The 16,028-nt window shown below is 36.4% G+C and overlaps 1 protein-coding gene across 1 annotated transcript; it reads left to right on the plus strand.

The window, feature by feature from the left end:
- Positions 1-12,054: 12,054 nt before the first annotated feature.
- On the plus strand, positions 12,055-13,088 carry LOC127838761 (uncharacterized). The gene is made up of 3 exons (XM_052366775.1): positions 12,055-12,152; positions 12,362-12,601; positions 12,826-13,088. Exons 2-3 carry the CDS (start codon positions 12,397-12,399, stop codon positions 13,086-13,088), a joined length of 468 nt encoding a protein of 155 aa, XP_052222735.1. The 5' UTR covers positions 12,055-12,152; positions 12,362-12,396.
- The last annotated feature ends 2,940 nt before the right edge of the window (positions 13,089-16,028 follow it).

Below are 16,028 nucleotides of genomic sequence, written 5' to 3' on the forward strand. Positions count from 1 at the left end.
TTTAATTTAAACTTGTGTCTGCTACAATTTAACGAGTGGTTACGGAAATTACCGATTGTACAGATGTATCGACAGACATATGCAAAACAAAAGAATAGCTTGCATATTTCAAGTTTATCAGCCTTGAAATTACCTTTTAATCAAATGAGAATCGATATTATTAAAATATAAACCAGTAATGTTCATTAACACCAAAATCTTTGGGCACAACCATCATATTTTTGGAACTGTTACGTATTGTTTTTCGGAAAATGATGATCGGTAATTTCCATAACCATATGGAAAATTTCATCACTGACATGTTTCGTTTTTAATGTTTTTCTCAAATATTCTACCACAAAATTATTGTATACCATTACACAAATGAATGACAAGTAATAATTCCTTGATTTTGGGGAGGGACACTGTCTATAAATGCTTATAAAAACGCATTAAGGCTAAACTTTAGTGCATAAAATATTGAAAAATAAATCATAATTCAAGTGTACACAAGTGTTCATTTTATCTGATATATTCATTCATCCACATTGCTCAGACACTCAATTATATTGGAAATTATTACGAATATCTGATAAAACTTGCATTATTTATTTTTATCTTTAAACTCCCATTTCATAAATGTTTTATTTGATAAATGTCGTCAATTATTAATTGTATATAGATTTCTCGAAGGTCGCCATGGTGTAATGGATATGGTGTCCGCCTAGCGACCGGGAGGTCACGGGTTCGATCCCCGCTGTGGGAGCGTTCATTCGATCTCCCATATAGACACCAAGTTCTAGGCCCAGGAAACGGACTCGTGAGCATTTCAAATAAGTAGGAATTACTTTCTATGCAATCGAGCTAAAATAAATAGGTTTAAACTAAACTTTATAGATTTCTCTATAGTTTGAAAAACATTTAGGCAAATATTTCTCATGTAAGATAAAATGCAAATAATTAATAAAATATTCCCTTTTAATCAGTATGTTGGTTTATCGGTCAATAACAATATCAGTTTGAACGTTGAATTAATTAAAAGTTATAACAAACATTAAATGTTCTCCGAACAAATGATTCATAACACATATAACAGATTGATAGGAAGATATGAACAAATCAAGGTTGCTAGGTTGCCCGCCTAGAATGGTCCTGTTAGTATGGAAGTACTTGATATATAAATTTATTAGCATGTCGGTGTTGTAGACATAAAATATTTTATGAACGTCTCAAAGTGTAGAATTATTTTGCATTTAGTAAAAGAAAGGCAACATATAACCCTTAAGTGGCTGACAAGAACTTGTGGCTGAATACAACTAAAAAGAGGCATTATGCTTCTTGAAAATAAAAGTAAACATTCATGGTCATGCATGGTCAGAAGATGTCATTTAAGATTCAGTCAAATGCCTTCTGACTTAGTGCATTTAACTATTTATATTTGTATGCATTTGTATGTGTTTGAAAAAATGTATAATCTTAAATGACATCTTCTGAATTTTCTGATCAAAAGTGTTATTTTTAGTGAATAGGGGAAATACATTTTCAAGAATAAACAATATAACTATAAATGTTTTCGCGAAGTGCATCATAGTATTATCATAGTACCAGTTTTGGTCTAAAAATCCAGTAACATTTTTTAAATTTCATAACCCCTTGTTGCAAAAAAAAATTCATGAAAAATAGAATTTTCAGAGTAACCTATTAAAAAAAAAAATGCTTTATTAGACCCTAGATATTATTTTTGCAATTATTTTTCATCAATTACAAAATGTTTAAAAAAATTATTGTTTCATGCTACTCATGGTACCAGTTTTTTGTCAGAAAATTAATTACATTTTTTAAAAATGCTTTACCCCTTGTTGCCAAAAAATTCATAAAAAATATAATTTTCAAAGATATCCTTTAAAACAAAAAGAAAATGCCTTCTTAAACCTTAAATATTATTCCTTCAAGCATTTTACATCAATTATTTATGTTTGAAAAAAATCATTGGTTCATGCTAAATACTGTTTGATATACTGTAAATAATGTTACTACACATCCAAGTAGTGAGTCCATCAAACTATTGCAACCTAAACACACTGGTGTGCCAAGGCACCAGCCGAAGTCGAAGTCAAATGCCTTCTGACTTAGTGCATTTTACTATTTTTATTTGTATGCATTTGTATGTGTTTGAAAAAATGTATAATCTTAAATGACATCTTCTGACAATGCATGTCCTAGATGTCAAAATCCAGGTCTGACACATTGGTAACATTAACGTCAAACTGTTACCAGGCTTCTGAATTTAATTAGCCAGGTCGCAGGAAAAGGGCTGTCTAATCTGTATCCAATTAAACTATTTGACATTGTCAGAAAACCGCTCTTGAGCAAACAGCCTTCAAGCAACTGCAGGCTGAACTGGATCTAAACTGACCACAATCACCTTAATGTCTCTTTTACTGGGATACAGTTCATTTAACTTTAAAGGGATCTTTTCACGTTTTGGTAAATTGACAAAAATTGAAAAAAGTTGTATCGGATTCGCAAATTTTCGTTTTAGTTAGGTTATTTTTAAGAGACAGTATTACTGAACATTTACCATGGTCTAATATAGCCATTATATGCATCTTTTAACGATTAAAAAATTATAAAGCGTTGCAACGCGAAACGATTGAATAATTTGGAGAGTTATGTTGTTGTTTAATTGTGTGAAACTACGAAGATTATGCTTATATTAGGTATAAAATACGTCAACCATTTATACTTGGCAGAATAGTCGAGCAGGCTAATGCGTTTTTACCTCAGGACTAAGGGGGTCACTGGTTCGAGCCCTGCTGCGGACTACTTTTTTAAAAAGATTTTTATTCGGGATTTTTAACTGGAGCTTTTAAGATCCAATGTTTACATTTATCAATATAAAGCACTTAATGACTAACTTCAAAACATGTCAAAATCTGTGAAAAGGCCCCTTTATCATAATATCTACTCCTATAAATATGAGGTCGATATACATGGACTAAACGGTAAATTACGTATAATTATTTGGACTATAATGATATCAACTACTTAAATAGAAAGAAGAAAGATTTCATACAAACCAGTAATTTGAGTAAAGAGTTTGTAATCAATGTTGTATTTCAGGACAGCTTGGTGATATGCAAAATGCTCGAACAAAATTTATAGAGCAAAATGTGACTAAATTGATAACTAAAAATACCAGTATCATCAGTATGCCAGTTTTGCCTTGTCAAGCTGTCGAGATCCAGAAAGTGCTTCATTCACATTGAATATATCCTTCGAATTCCATTTATTGTTGCATTACTAAATAGCGAAACAAGCCGATTTAAGCTGTAAGAAAGTTTTGACACAAGTGTTATCAAGTCTCTCATGGGCGGAGCCATTGTTGTAGAAAGTGATCCATTCACATCGAATATATCCTTCGAATTCCATCCATTGTTGTCATTAGCGGAGATTTTGTGAATAAATAATTCATATATCATAAATGACAGCTTCTAAATAGCGAAACAAGCCAATTTATGCAGTAAGAAAGTTTTGACTCGAGACTCTCATGGGGGCGGCCATTGTTGAATGTTGAAACACGAACGACAACTCTGCTAGGAGAATGTAATCAATGAAAATCAACAAGATCGAGGTATTTCGATTAGAAAAATCGAGTTATCTCAATCGGACTGGCTTGGTCTTTTACATAGGTCGCCATTGTGAACAATTTTTTGATGGTTATCATACCTTAGACGATGCTGTTCCAGCATCGTCAAAAATTGCAAAAACAAAATAATTTAATGGTCTTCTATTTCAGGGTTTTATGTGTGTAGATGAGATGACTAAAGGAGCCCTAATGTGCCATTGCTATGGTGTTTGTAGCAATCATTAAGCTTGGTTGGTATAATATGATTATTACCACAGTTTTACCTAACACATTAAAACAAAAATAAAGATCCAACGAATAACTACCCAATTTTACAACTCTACACTTTTTCATTTCAGCAATATAACAGGCATCCTTAGTATGCTAAAAAACCGAGATTTTTCCAGCATTTTTGAGATAATTACAATATTTCTAAAGTATTTAAAAATTGAAAACTGTAAGTGTGCATTGTACAGCATAAACATTGTAGCCAGCAGATGTTTCACAATTGTCAGCACATGCAAGTTGTGTTCCCAGTGCATGTGAAAGGCAGCTGAAGCTATAATGAAAATGTGGCTTCATAAATCACAAGCTGCAGATGGGACAATATTTCCTATATTCAGTTGAAAAGCAAGGTTGATTAGAACCTGATTGATAAGTTGTTAGCCCCCTATTAACAGCTCTCAAAAGGCAATATTTTAACATACATGTCATGATCAATCTACCTATGAAGTTTCATGATCCTAGGCGTAAGCATTCTTGAGTTATCATCCGGAAACCATTTTACTATTTCAAGTCACTTTGACCTTGACCTTTTTTAAATCTAGTGACCTGAAAATCAATAGGGGTCATCTGCCAGTCATGATCAATGTACCTTTGAAGTTTCATGATCCTAGGCCTAGGCGTCATCCGGAAACCATCTGGTGGATGGACCGACTGACGGACCAACTGACGGACCGACTGACCGACAGACCGACCGACATGTGCAAAACAATATACCCCCTCTTCTTCGAAGAGGGGCATAAATATATAAAAAATGGGGGGGGGGGGGATTCTTGGATGGGATTTTTTTGGGGGGGTCGGGGGGGGGGGTATAGTGTGAGGGTGTGGTCATTTATAAGATGATCTTTAAAAAATAAAAAAAATGAAAAATAAAAATTACATTTTGGGGGGGGGGGGGGGATTTTGGGGGGGCATGGGGGATGGTTTGGGTGGAGTCTATTGTAGTTTGTCAGGTAAGAGTTGTTTTGTCGAAGTATCAATCAAATCTGATCATAAATAACAAAGTCATGGCAATTTTAGCAAAATTTAATTATTTGACCTTGAGAGTCAATGTCATTCAAAGGTCAAGGTAAAATTCAACTTGCCAGGTACAGTACCCTCATGATAGTATGAAAGTATTTGCAGTTTGAAAGCAATAGCCTTGATACTTTAGAAGTAAAGTGGATGTAAACACAAAATTTAACCATATATTCAAAGTTACTCAGTCAAAAATGGCCATAATTCCGTCAAAATTACAACCAGAGTTATGCAACTTGTCCTGTACAGTCCCCTTATGATAGTTTGCGAGTGTTCCAAGTCTGAAAGCAATAGCTACGATACTTTAGGAATAAAGTGGACCTAAACACAAACCTTAACCAAATTTTCAATTTTCTAAGTATAAAAAGGGCACATCATTCTGGCAAAATGCACCCCAGAGTTATCTAACTTTGCCTGCCCAATCCCCTCATGCTAGTAAGTAAGTGTACCAAGTGTGAATGCAATAGCTTTGATACTTTATGAGAAAAGTGGACCTAAACACAATACTTAACGGGACACCGACGCAGATGCCGACGCAGATGCCGACACAGACGCCATAGTGATGAAAATAGCTCTTTTTTTTTCTTCAAAAAATAGATGAGCTAAAAACAATTGGTGGGGGGGGCCTTTCATTGGGAATATTTAGCTCCCATATGGGAAAAATATATACTTTTTCCATTGGGAATAGGGCTGATTACTGGACCTTATTTTGAATGAAAAAAAAACTGTTAAATGAGCGTCATATACATATTACATTTACATATAGGTCCCTGCTGCAGTAAAGTCATGAAGAAGATGCATGGCGCGATTGCCAAAAGTGTGTGGTTTTGTAGCAGTCTGTTCCCTATGTTATTCTTACTACACTTATTGGTCCCTTCAGTATACACCTCCATGATGAAATCGCAGGGCCCTCACACTACTTTGGGGGAAGGGGTCCGCAGCCCTAAGGAGGGGGAATTTTCGCGGCGTTTCCCTTTTTGGGGGATTTTTTTACTTACTCTCTCATTATTTCATTTGTACATGTTTGCACTATATTCATTGCATTTTTCATAATTTAGTATGTTTGAAAAGATTAAATTGAAATAGAATTGAGATATAATAATCATGAGACACATCTTTCTATTAAAAAAAAAAATTAAATAAAAAAAAAAAAGTTTGTTTTTTTTTAGGGGGAATTTTACCCCCCAAAAGGGGGAAAAAGTATGCTTTTCAGGTGGGAACTGCCGCCGAAATTCGGGGGCAGATTTGATAGATTGAGGGCCCTGAATCGTGGCCAGTTAGTTTGAAGACTGATGATAGCACCAGGTTGAATCTTTGTGGAAATTGTGCATTTTATGCATAAGATTGTTGAAATATTTATTTGACAAGTAAAGTGTTAACATTTGACGCGTAAAGCGTTTTAATAAATTGTCGTTGAATTCATACACACAACTATCAATTTTTGTTCAGATCTCAAATGAGCTTAAAAGCCAAAAACCATAAATACTCATAATCAACGAATCTTTTGTTCAAAATTTTGAAAATAAAGTTAACATATACAAAACCAGTATTTCTTATAGCAATAGTCAAAATGTCAACGCTTTAACATGTGGTCTGGTAGCATATCTTAAATGCCATATGAAATGCTAGTTTTTATTTTAGTGTGTGAATTTAGATGTTTGACCTATCATTAAAGCTGCAGGGAGTTTTGGTCTCTCCCCCTCATCATCAAAATCTTCATCCTGCATGCTGAGCATTCTTAAGCTGTGAAATAATCTCTGATGCCAGTTTTTCCCAGTCGATTATATTGGTGTCACATGAAGCAAGGCTATTGCAAACAGTACCAAGCTCGCTGATGTCCTAATCAACCAACTACCTCAACAACCGTAGCGATGTGAGTGGAATGTACTCCTCTGGGTCTTCCTCAGATCTGATTGAATGCGGCACTACAGCACTCAGAGACAAATTACTCACAGTCTCTGGAGAAAACACACAATTACAAAAGCACATTCTGATGGTGTTTTTCTTAAATTACCTTCCAAGCTGCAAAGATCTAATAAATTATCCCCATGCCGTCATAATTCATTCAAAAGAAAATGTACTGATAATTAAAAGAAAAATTGTACCAACCAGTCATGGATGCACATATTGAAACCGTGATGCGTTGTTCCAAGCCCTTGCAATAAGGGCGTGTATCCTTCTTGAACAATGTTGACTTGGTGGAGTCCCTGTAGAAAAGGCCACTTTTGTCCATATTGAAAATGTCCTTTGGCACATAGAATTGGCACACGGTGGCAATCTTGGCCTTCCAATGCCATTCAGTATCAAGTTTTACCTCACCGAATTCCCCACTCTGAGTTTTTAACACTATGTTGATGCATTTCAGAAAGGAACTAGAGCTTTGTCACAGACGTGACATATACCCCCACATGCCGCATTGACACAGAATATTTTGCATGCTGTCTTCACATAACAAGAGAAGCTAATTTATGGCGATTTTTAAGGATTATTATGCCATCATAATTTATGGACATTTTGACCTTTGAACTCTTGAATTCTTTCCCATGACACGCCGTCCAATGATTGTGAACAAAATTAATGTGCAGAGTCATTTTAAAAACTCACAAAGAATGACATAGTTATGGCCTGGACAAGATCATTAATGCCATTATTGACCTTTGAACTCAAAGTGGGACTTTGACCTTGGAGATATCGACATAATTCTTTCCCATGACATACCGTCTAATGCTTGCGAACAAATGTACCAAGTAATTTTAAACTTTCACAATGAATGACATAGTAATGGCCCGGACAAGCTCATTTATGTGCATTTTAACCTTTGAACTGCAAGTGTGACCTTGACCTTTGAGATATTGACATACTTCTTTCACATGACACACGGTCCCATAATGGTGAACAAATGTACTGAGTCATTTTAAAATCAAACGATAAATGACATAGATAATGGTCCGGACAAACTTTTGCTTTAAAACACACTAAGTGACCCAGTGACCTAGTTTTTGACCCGCCATGACACATATTAAAATTTGACCTAAACATCAGCTAGATACAACTTCTGTCCAAGTTTGGTGAAGATCGAATGAAATTTTCGGGACAGACAGACCGACCAACAAAGTGACTCCTATATAGCCCTATATAAGTAAACCAACTGTTGCTACGTTTTAGATCAATGAGACCTAACTCACTGGAAAACTTCTTTGCTTTTTCCTAAATTATTGGTCAAGAAATAATGACCATACCAGCCATAGCCTCATGTGCAGTTAACCACTTATAAACCAGATTGTTCACCTCACTGTATTCCATGTCAAATTACAGATGCTTCAAACTCACATTTCCTTTTGACTCATAATCCTTTATAATTTCAGGCTTATGTTAAGGTACACACTGCCCTTGCCTACCTCATACACATTCTCACTTTCAATCACACACTAACTTTTTCCAGATTTGAACAGTTTCACTATAATTGCTCCTCTAATGTGAGAAACTTCAGTTCTGAACTTATTGTTGATTTATTCTTCCAATTGAATTTAAAATCTGCTCAAATGCTACAAAGTTCCTTTAAAGAATGATCTGAAAATGTTGTTTTCATATCCATACTTAGCTACAGCCGAAACTCGATGGCTTGAACTTGCTGGGACCGACAACAAACATACAAACCATCCGGAATGCCAGCCATCCGATTTGGAATAATATACTTCTTTTAACTAACAGAAGTCTGCTTTAGATTTACATCTCCAGTTGAAAGAAATCTATACAGTCTTAACTTTGTACTACTGTGAAACCATTATTATTTGTCAGGCATTAATTTTCGTGTATTTCGTCAGTGGACCGAGTGACAAATTTAAGATCAGAACAAATAATTATGTCCACTGTTTAAACAAAATTAAGACTGAATAATCATATGCATGAAACATTAAAATCCAATGTAATCCACACATACATACTTTGTCTGTTTCGTAGTAAAGATAAATCCGGTTTTGACACAAAGGGGTGCACATTACACAGTGTAATTAACTGACATGAAGCATTGCTGTAAAATGCGGATGCATTTCAGCTGTATCAAATGCATTGACTTTGTTTAGCTAGAATAGTAATGATTAGCACTAATTGTTAAGAACTTTTTTACCCATTGTGTGTATTGTCTTTTCCAAGGGTGTTCACTAATTGGCAATTCGTTGTTTCAAACACTCGTTAACGGTTATTCGTTTAAGATTCCTTTAATTTTTGAAGCGACATATTTAACCAATCGTGAGTTTGTTATTCACTGGAAATTATGCTTTTGCACGTAGCTCCGCCTTTGAAACTGTTATGTAGAACAAAGGTGGAGTTAGCGGTCTATTGGTCATGTCAATCATTGTTATAAAAACGTATTTTACTAATCAATTGTTTTGATAGTTTGATTAAAAGTACAAAGATTAGATTACAGTGATCCCATTGTGTCAACAATTATAATTTTGTGGATTATTACTAGCGTGGACATTTTGGTGCAAACTTTATAATAATAATTTATTAATTTGATTAACACATTTGATTTGTAAAAATACCTGGAAAACGCAAACGCCAGGCGTATGACAATGCTTTTAAAATACGTGTGATAGAATTTGCAGAGCAATCAAATAATAATAGTGCTGCTGAAGGCGAGTTTGGTGTAAGTGAAAAACAAGTGCGTGTTTGGCATAAGATGAAGGACACAATAATGAGTGGACCTGCTAAACAGAAGCGCCGTGTTGTGCGGATTAGCCCGACGGGACCAAATTGCCACCTGCGGTCCTGTTTAAGAAAAAGACCATCCCTAATGAGAAGTTTCCTCCTGGGATCCACGTGTACGTCCAGGAAAGGATGGGTGCACGAGGTTGTATTGGAGCGGTTGGCCTTCACAAGAAACGGTCGTTGCTCGTGTGGGACATGTTCTGTGTCCACCTTATGGACCGTATCAAGAGACGTCTGACAGATCTTAGCATCTAAGGATGATGCCCTGTATGAGGATCTCGTGATGAGCGGTCGATCATCCGAGACTTCAATTTGTGAGGACACTACTAATAAAGATTCGTTTGTGTACGGAGACAGCCTTAGCAATAAACAGGTGGCAGCACTTTTCAACACCAACAGTGACTCCAGTTTTGAGGGATTTTAATGTGGTACAATTTATCCATCCATTAAATGTGTCGTGTAAATAACAATGTATATAGGTTCTTATCTTTATGCGTATGTCGTTGTTGTGTAAATTACGATGTACATGTATTTACGTTATGGTTTCCTCTTTTGTTGTCTTTGTTTTTATGTGGTTCATTATGCTTTGCTTGTCTCTATTTTTCGGCGTAAGCTGCATAAGCCAGCTTTTCACCTTAGCCTGACCTTTGTAAGTGTCCAATAAAATTCCAATAAAATTTCCCGCGGCTAGGTACGAATGAATACACTTCATTTATCCCATTGGCTGATTTGAGTATACCACCAGAACATTGGAAACATATCCGCGTCTTTGTAACACTGTTTTACTGTATGAAACAATTTTATCTCGAATGAAAAGGCTTAATAGATAGAACAGTTTTACACTCAATTCTCGACATCAATACAGTTTGTGCGTACACCTTTTATTTTCAGAGTATTACCAGCGCAAGAGCGTTTATACTTAAAAGGCTATGTTCTCATATTTAGTACTTACTTCCTTATTCCTGTCAACATGTTAACATGTAAAAGTATAAAGAGCAATGGAAGCGAGGCCTCACTTTAAAGCATTGCATTTCAACCCGCGAGGTATATCGGGTCAATTCGCGGACATTCAGAGTTTATATACAGGTCATCACCGGAGTTGGCGGCCAGTAAAATAATCGTTATATAATAAAGACGCTATCCGTGAACTAGGTGACCTGGAATTTTCTTTAGACCAGAAATATGTTAAATGAAGATATTCAGCAATATAATTATGGTATGTAAATAATAGATTCTTAATGTGTTTTCAACAATACAATGATAAATATTATTGTTGATAAATTTAACAATAATTATTCGTCCATATTGCCTAATGTACTAAAGTGATATTATGAGCATGTAACAGTTTATAGGTGTCTATCGCAAACGTTGATTATTTTTGATGTTTCTACTTCATATACACTTATATTAATTAATGTAGCATCATCATACTAAAACAATATACCAGAAAGAGAAAAATAATGCATTTGAATATCAACCGTACTTTCGTTTGACAACTGATCATGCGTTTACGAGTTGAACCTAAATTTAGTTTTAGTGCAGATTTGTTCATACGACACAAAGACACGAAATTGTTTTACGGATCATTTCAGCTTACAGGACTGGGTTGGTCACGTAAGAATATCGAATATAAAATATATTTTTATAAACAACTGGTAGCAAGGTGAGTTGCAGATAATTAATCAGTAACCACATTTTAACTAACTATATTGACCTGTTAATTCTTTTCAGCTCAATTCAACAGTGCAAAATGCCCATAATATCACTTTAAGCATTAGCACGATGATAATTGATACTGTTAATAATCGAATCAAATAGCAATGCCCGACAAACCACTAAAACAGGTTTGTTCGAAGAACGCGCCTATAAATACGGATACTTCTCGTGTGGCCGGTTGACTCATATGTTTAAATTTCACTTCCATTCTTCTTTTGGTTTTCTGTTTTGTATCTATAGGTTTATGACCAGCAATATGTTATAATGTAAAATAAGCCGCGAAAACTCCCCGTAACATCCCGTACTGCGTGTGATGCAGCTAAGAACTGCACAGAAAAAGACATTCGCTATACTTGATCTCATTCATTAAACTATTTACGCCGTATATCTTTTTTAAAGATATTTCTTGTTATATATGACGTGAAAATATTCAAAATCTCCAATTTACGTATCATTTTTTACCCCCCCCACCCCCCCAACTTATAAGCGGGTAGACTTATGACTTGATTTTTACGGTATGTCTTATGTTGAAGTTTTCAATAAAAGACAAAATCAAAAGCGAAGACGTCTAAATGCAATTTGCCAATATTTGCTTTCGAAACTTGTCTAAAAACGCAAAACGCATATGTACATTTATTCTTATTGGATGTTTTCTTTCTAAGCATCTCGAGTGATTTCATGAACAGAACACAGCCACGTCAACAACAAGTTCTACTTCGAGGCGTTGAAGGTGCGGGATGAGATCACAGCCGAGGTGACGTCGAATTGGGGCCAGCCGCATAAGATCCTGGCTGACAAGCTGGTACATCAGCCTGTGGAGGTTAGTTGATGTAATGATACACAAGCAAACTATACTGACATTTCTTTTTCATTTCTGTGTAAAACATACTTATTTAATTGCTATGAGGAATTCATTTGCCACCACGAGCAATGCTCACCAAGACCATCAGTTAACGGTTATTAACTAAGTACTTATAAATAGTTAAATATTCGTGCTGTTATGTATATTATTGTCTATTTTATTTCCAGGTCTGAGTAGCAGCGGGTACAACAGAGACCATCAAATGTGTTACAAGAAGGCAGGGCAGACACCAAAGAACCCTGAGCAATTAGCAGAGATACGGATTCCCTTCCCAGAGGCCTACCACACCAACCTCATCTATGACAACGAATCACCACGCAGTAGGATCCTGGTGTTTGCCTCAGAGGACAGTTTGGGCCTTCTTGAGTTGGCGCCAACATGGTTCATGGACAGAACTTTCTCTACAGGTAAATACTGTGTAAAGTGCAAGCATGATTTCGGTCTCACATACAGATTTCCAACAAAACAAATTTTCAACATGTACATACATCTTTTTGTGCAGCCTGCTTTAATCGTCGTCTGTTATGATTATGTTTATCCTAAAAAAATACACGTCCTAATATACATGCTACGCGTCACCATTATTTATATTAATCATATAGTTCTCAATATTTTAATTTTCTCATTTCAGCTCCACATGTGTTCGAGCAAGTTTTCACCAAGCGTGTGCCACTTGGAGTGACGTTGGGGACAGCAGCATTTGCCTTGCTGCCATCCAAGGAGCAAGCTACGTATGACGAGTGTTTGACAGCCATACTGGATGCTTGCCTGGCTAGAGAAATCCGTCCAACCCAGTCAAAGGTTGTGTGCGACTTTGAGGTTGCTATCCACAATGAAGTTCGTCAGGTTATGTCAAATGACATCCAGTTACAGGTAAGCTGCATTAAAAAATAATTAAGTAAACAAGTAAATTAAAAAGAAAAGAAAACAAGGGCAGTTTGTAAAACATGCATGCCCATCATATGGGCTCTCCGTTGTAGTAACAGCCATTGTGTGAGTATGTTTTTTGACACTGTGACCTTAACCTTTGACCTAGTGACCTGAAAATCAATAGGGGTCATCTGCCAGTCATGATCAATGTACCTATGAAGTTTCATGATCCTAGCCATAAGTGTTCTTGAGTTATCATCCGGAAACCATTTTACTATTTCAGGTCACTGTGACCTTGACCTTTGACCTAGTGACCTGAAAATCAATAGGGGTCATCTGCGAGTCATGATCAATCTACCTATCAAGTTTCATTATCCTAGGAATAAGTGTTCTTCAGTTATCATCCGGAAACCATTTTACTAATTGGGTCACTGTGACCTTGACCTTTTACCTAGTGACCTGAAAATCAATAGGGGTCATCTGCGAGTCATGATCAATGTACCTATGAAGTTTCATGATCCTAGGCATAAGCGTTCAAGAGTTATAATCCGGAAACCATTTTACTATTTCGGGTCATCGTGACCTTGACCTTTGACCTATTGACCTGAAAATCAATAGGGGTCATCTGCCAGCCATTCTCAATCTACCTACGAAGTTTCATGATCCTAGGCATAAGCGTTATTGAGTTATCATCCAGAAACCATTTTACTATTTCGGGTCACAGTGATCTTGACCTTTTTGACCTAGTGACCTGAAAATCAATAGGGGTCATCTGCGAGTCATGATCAATCTACCTATCAAGTTTCATGATCCTAGGCCTAAGCGTTCTTGAGTTATCATCCGGAAACCATTTTACTATTTCGGGTTACTGTGACCTTGACCTTGACCTAGTGACCTGAAAATCAATACGGGTCATCTGCGAGTCATGATCAATCTACCTATCAAGTTTCATGATCCTAGGCCTAAGCGTTCTTGAGTTATCATCCAGAAACCATTTTACTATCTCGGGTCACCGTGACCTTGACCTTTGACCTAGTGACCTCAAAATCAATAGGGGTCATCTGCGAGTCATGATTAATGTACCTATGAAGTTTTATGATCCTAGGCCCAAGCGTTCTTGAGTTATCATCCGGAAACCACCTGGTGGACGGACCGACCGACAGACCGACCGACCGACATGTGCAAAGCAATATACCCCCTCTTCTGCAAAGGGGGGCATAAAAAAGACAAACAACATAAAAGAAATGCTCATTTTTCAAGAATCAAACAGATTTTGCGAAACGATTGATTATATTTTGTAAATGTGTTTTTGCTTATTTTCAGGGCTGCTTCTACCACTTAACAAAGTGTACCTGGCGTCGTGTACAGGGGGACAGCCTGCAGGTGCTATACAGAGAGGACAACGAGATCAGGCAGTTCTGTTGGGGACTTGACGGTCTGGCGTTTCTTCCGATGGAGAAGGTCCTTAAAGGCATGGCCACCTTGAAGGAGATGGTACCTGCAGGGCAAACTGGGGTTGTCCATTACTTCGACTCAACCTATGTGTGCGGCGGAAGTCGGTAAGATAATATTTTTTAATAGCTATAGCGGTAAATTTTAAGAATTACACACAATTTAAAAAAATGTCAGTTTCCTATATAATCTAGTTCCTGATTTTTTCCTTTAAGCAAAGTATGCAAGGTCGCTACGTGAGAAGATACTAATTAACAAATGCAATTGCAATAACTTACTTTTTACTTAATTTTAACTTATATGTTGTTATTTTTTTATTTGCAGGTCCGTGAGAACAGCTGAAGGCATTATGCCATCCTGAAGAACAACTCCCCGTTATCAGCTTGACAACTGGAACGTGCACACAGCAACAGTCCGTGGAGATGCAAAGAAGAACAGCCGGTGTAAATCCTGGAATAATGCTTTCAAGTCTTTGGCTGGACACCAGCATCCTTCGCAGTGGACAGTTGTTGGCTGTTTCCCGAAAGACGCCGCCATGGTGGAGGTCGAGGTCATTTGTATACGCAACGGTGAGCCTTCCACTAAACAGAAGAAAAAGTCCACAGAGAGATACCAGCGGCGTCTGAAGACTTTGTGTGATCAGGTGGCAAATGCTGAGAAGACTGTGAGTTTTTGAACGTTATCGGTTGACTTGTGTGATTGAATTACCGTAAATTTGCAGCCATAAGTCGACCTAAAAACGCTGCCAAAATTGACTTTAAAAGTCAACTCGACTTATGGATGAGGTACTAAATAAAAAAATATAAAAAAACATATTTCTGTACCGTTTTTTTAAAGTAATAAATCTCTGAAGCGGAGGAATGATGACTGTTTACGGTAAGGCCGACTCGTCTTTTACTTATATGTCCGCCGATAACAAAATATTCATGTTTACATTGGTTTTTAATTCATTAATCTTCGTAATAAGTCCAAATAAAAACATGTAAAAATAACTTCGAAAATATTAAACATTTGTGACATACGATAAGGTGGTGAAAATTATACATAGCAATTTGTCTATTAAAGGCCATAGCAAAGGCCATGACAGTATAGTTTTCAGACCTGATCAGCTGGTGACTGCTCTATGAAGTGCTGTTCAACCTCCCCTAAGGGGGAGATTCGAGAGGGTCTCCTGATTGCTGAACACTACGCCATGGTTGGTATGATTCTTTTTTATAGGGAAAAAGGGGATTTAAATATATAGGTGTTCTACTGCCTCCATATTCATTTTGAAACAAACATAATGCAATTGATTCAAATTTGACTCCAGCACATAATCTGTCTTGCGTTAATTTAATACTACTGCTAAAATTTAAGAGTTACTAAAAATTGTGTTTGTGTATAAAAGTTTTGAGAATTTAACACATAGGCAGACAAAAATAACCTCAGTATAAAGTTAACGATCAAGCTCTTATTTTGAACGATATAAAAAATTCAAGCAACAGTAATTTGCCTCCTTGTTTCAAAAACCTC

The sequence above is a fragment of the Dreissena polymorpha genome, chromosome 1, assembly GCF_020536995.1.
Source record: "Dreissena polymorpha isolate Duluth1 chromosome 1, UMN_Dpol_1.0, whole genome shotgun sequence".
In the NCBI taxonomy this organism is placed as follows: Eukaryota; Metazoa; Mollusca; class Bivalvia; order Myida; family Dreissenidae; genus Dreissena; species Dreissena polymorpha.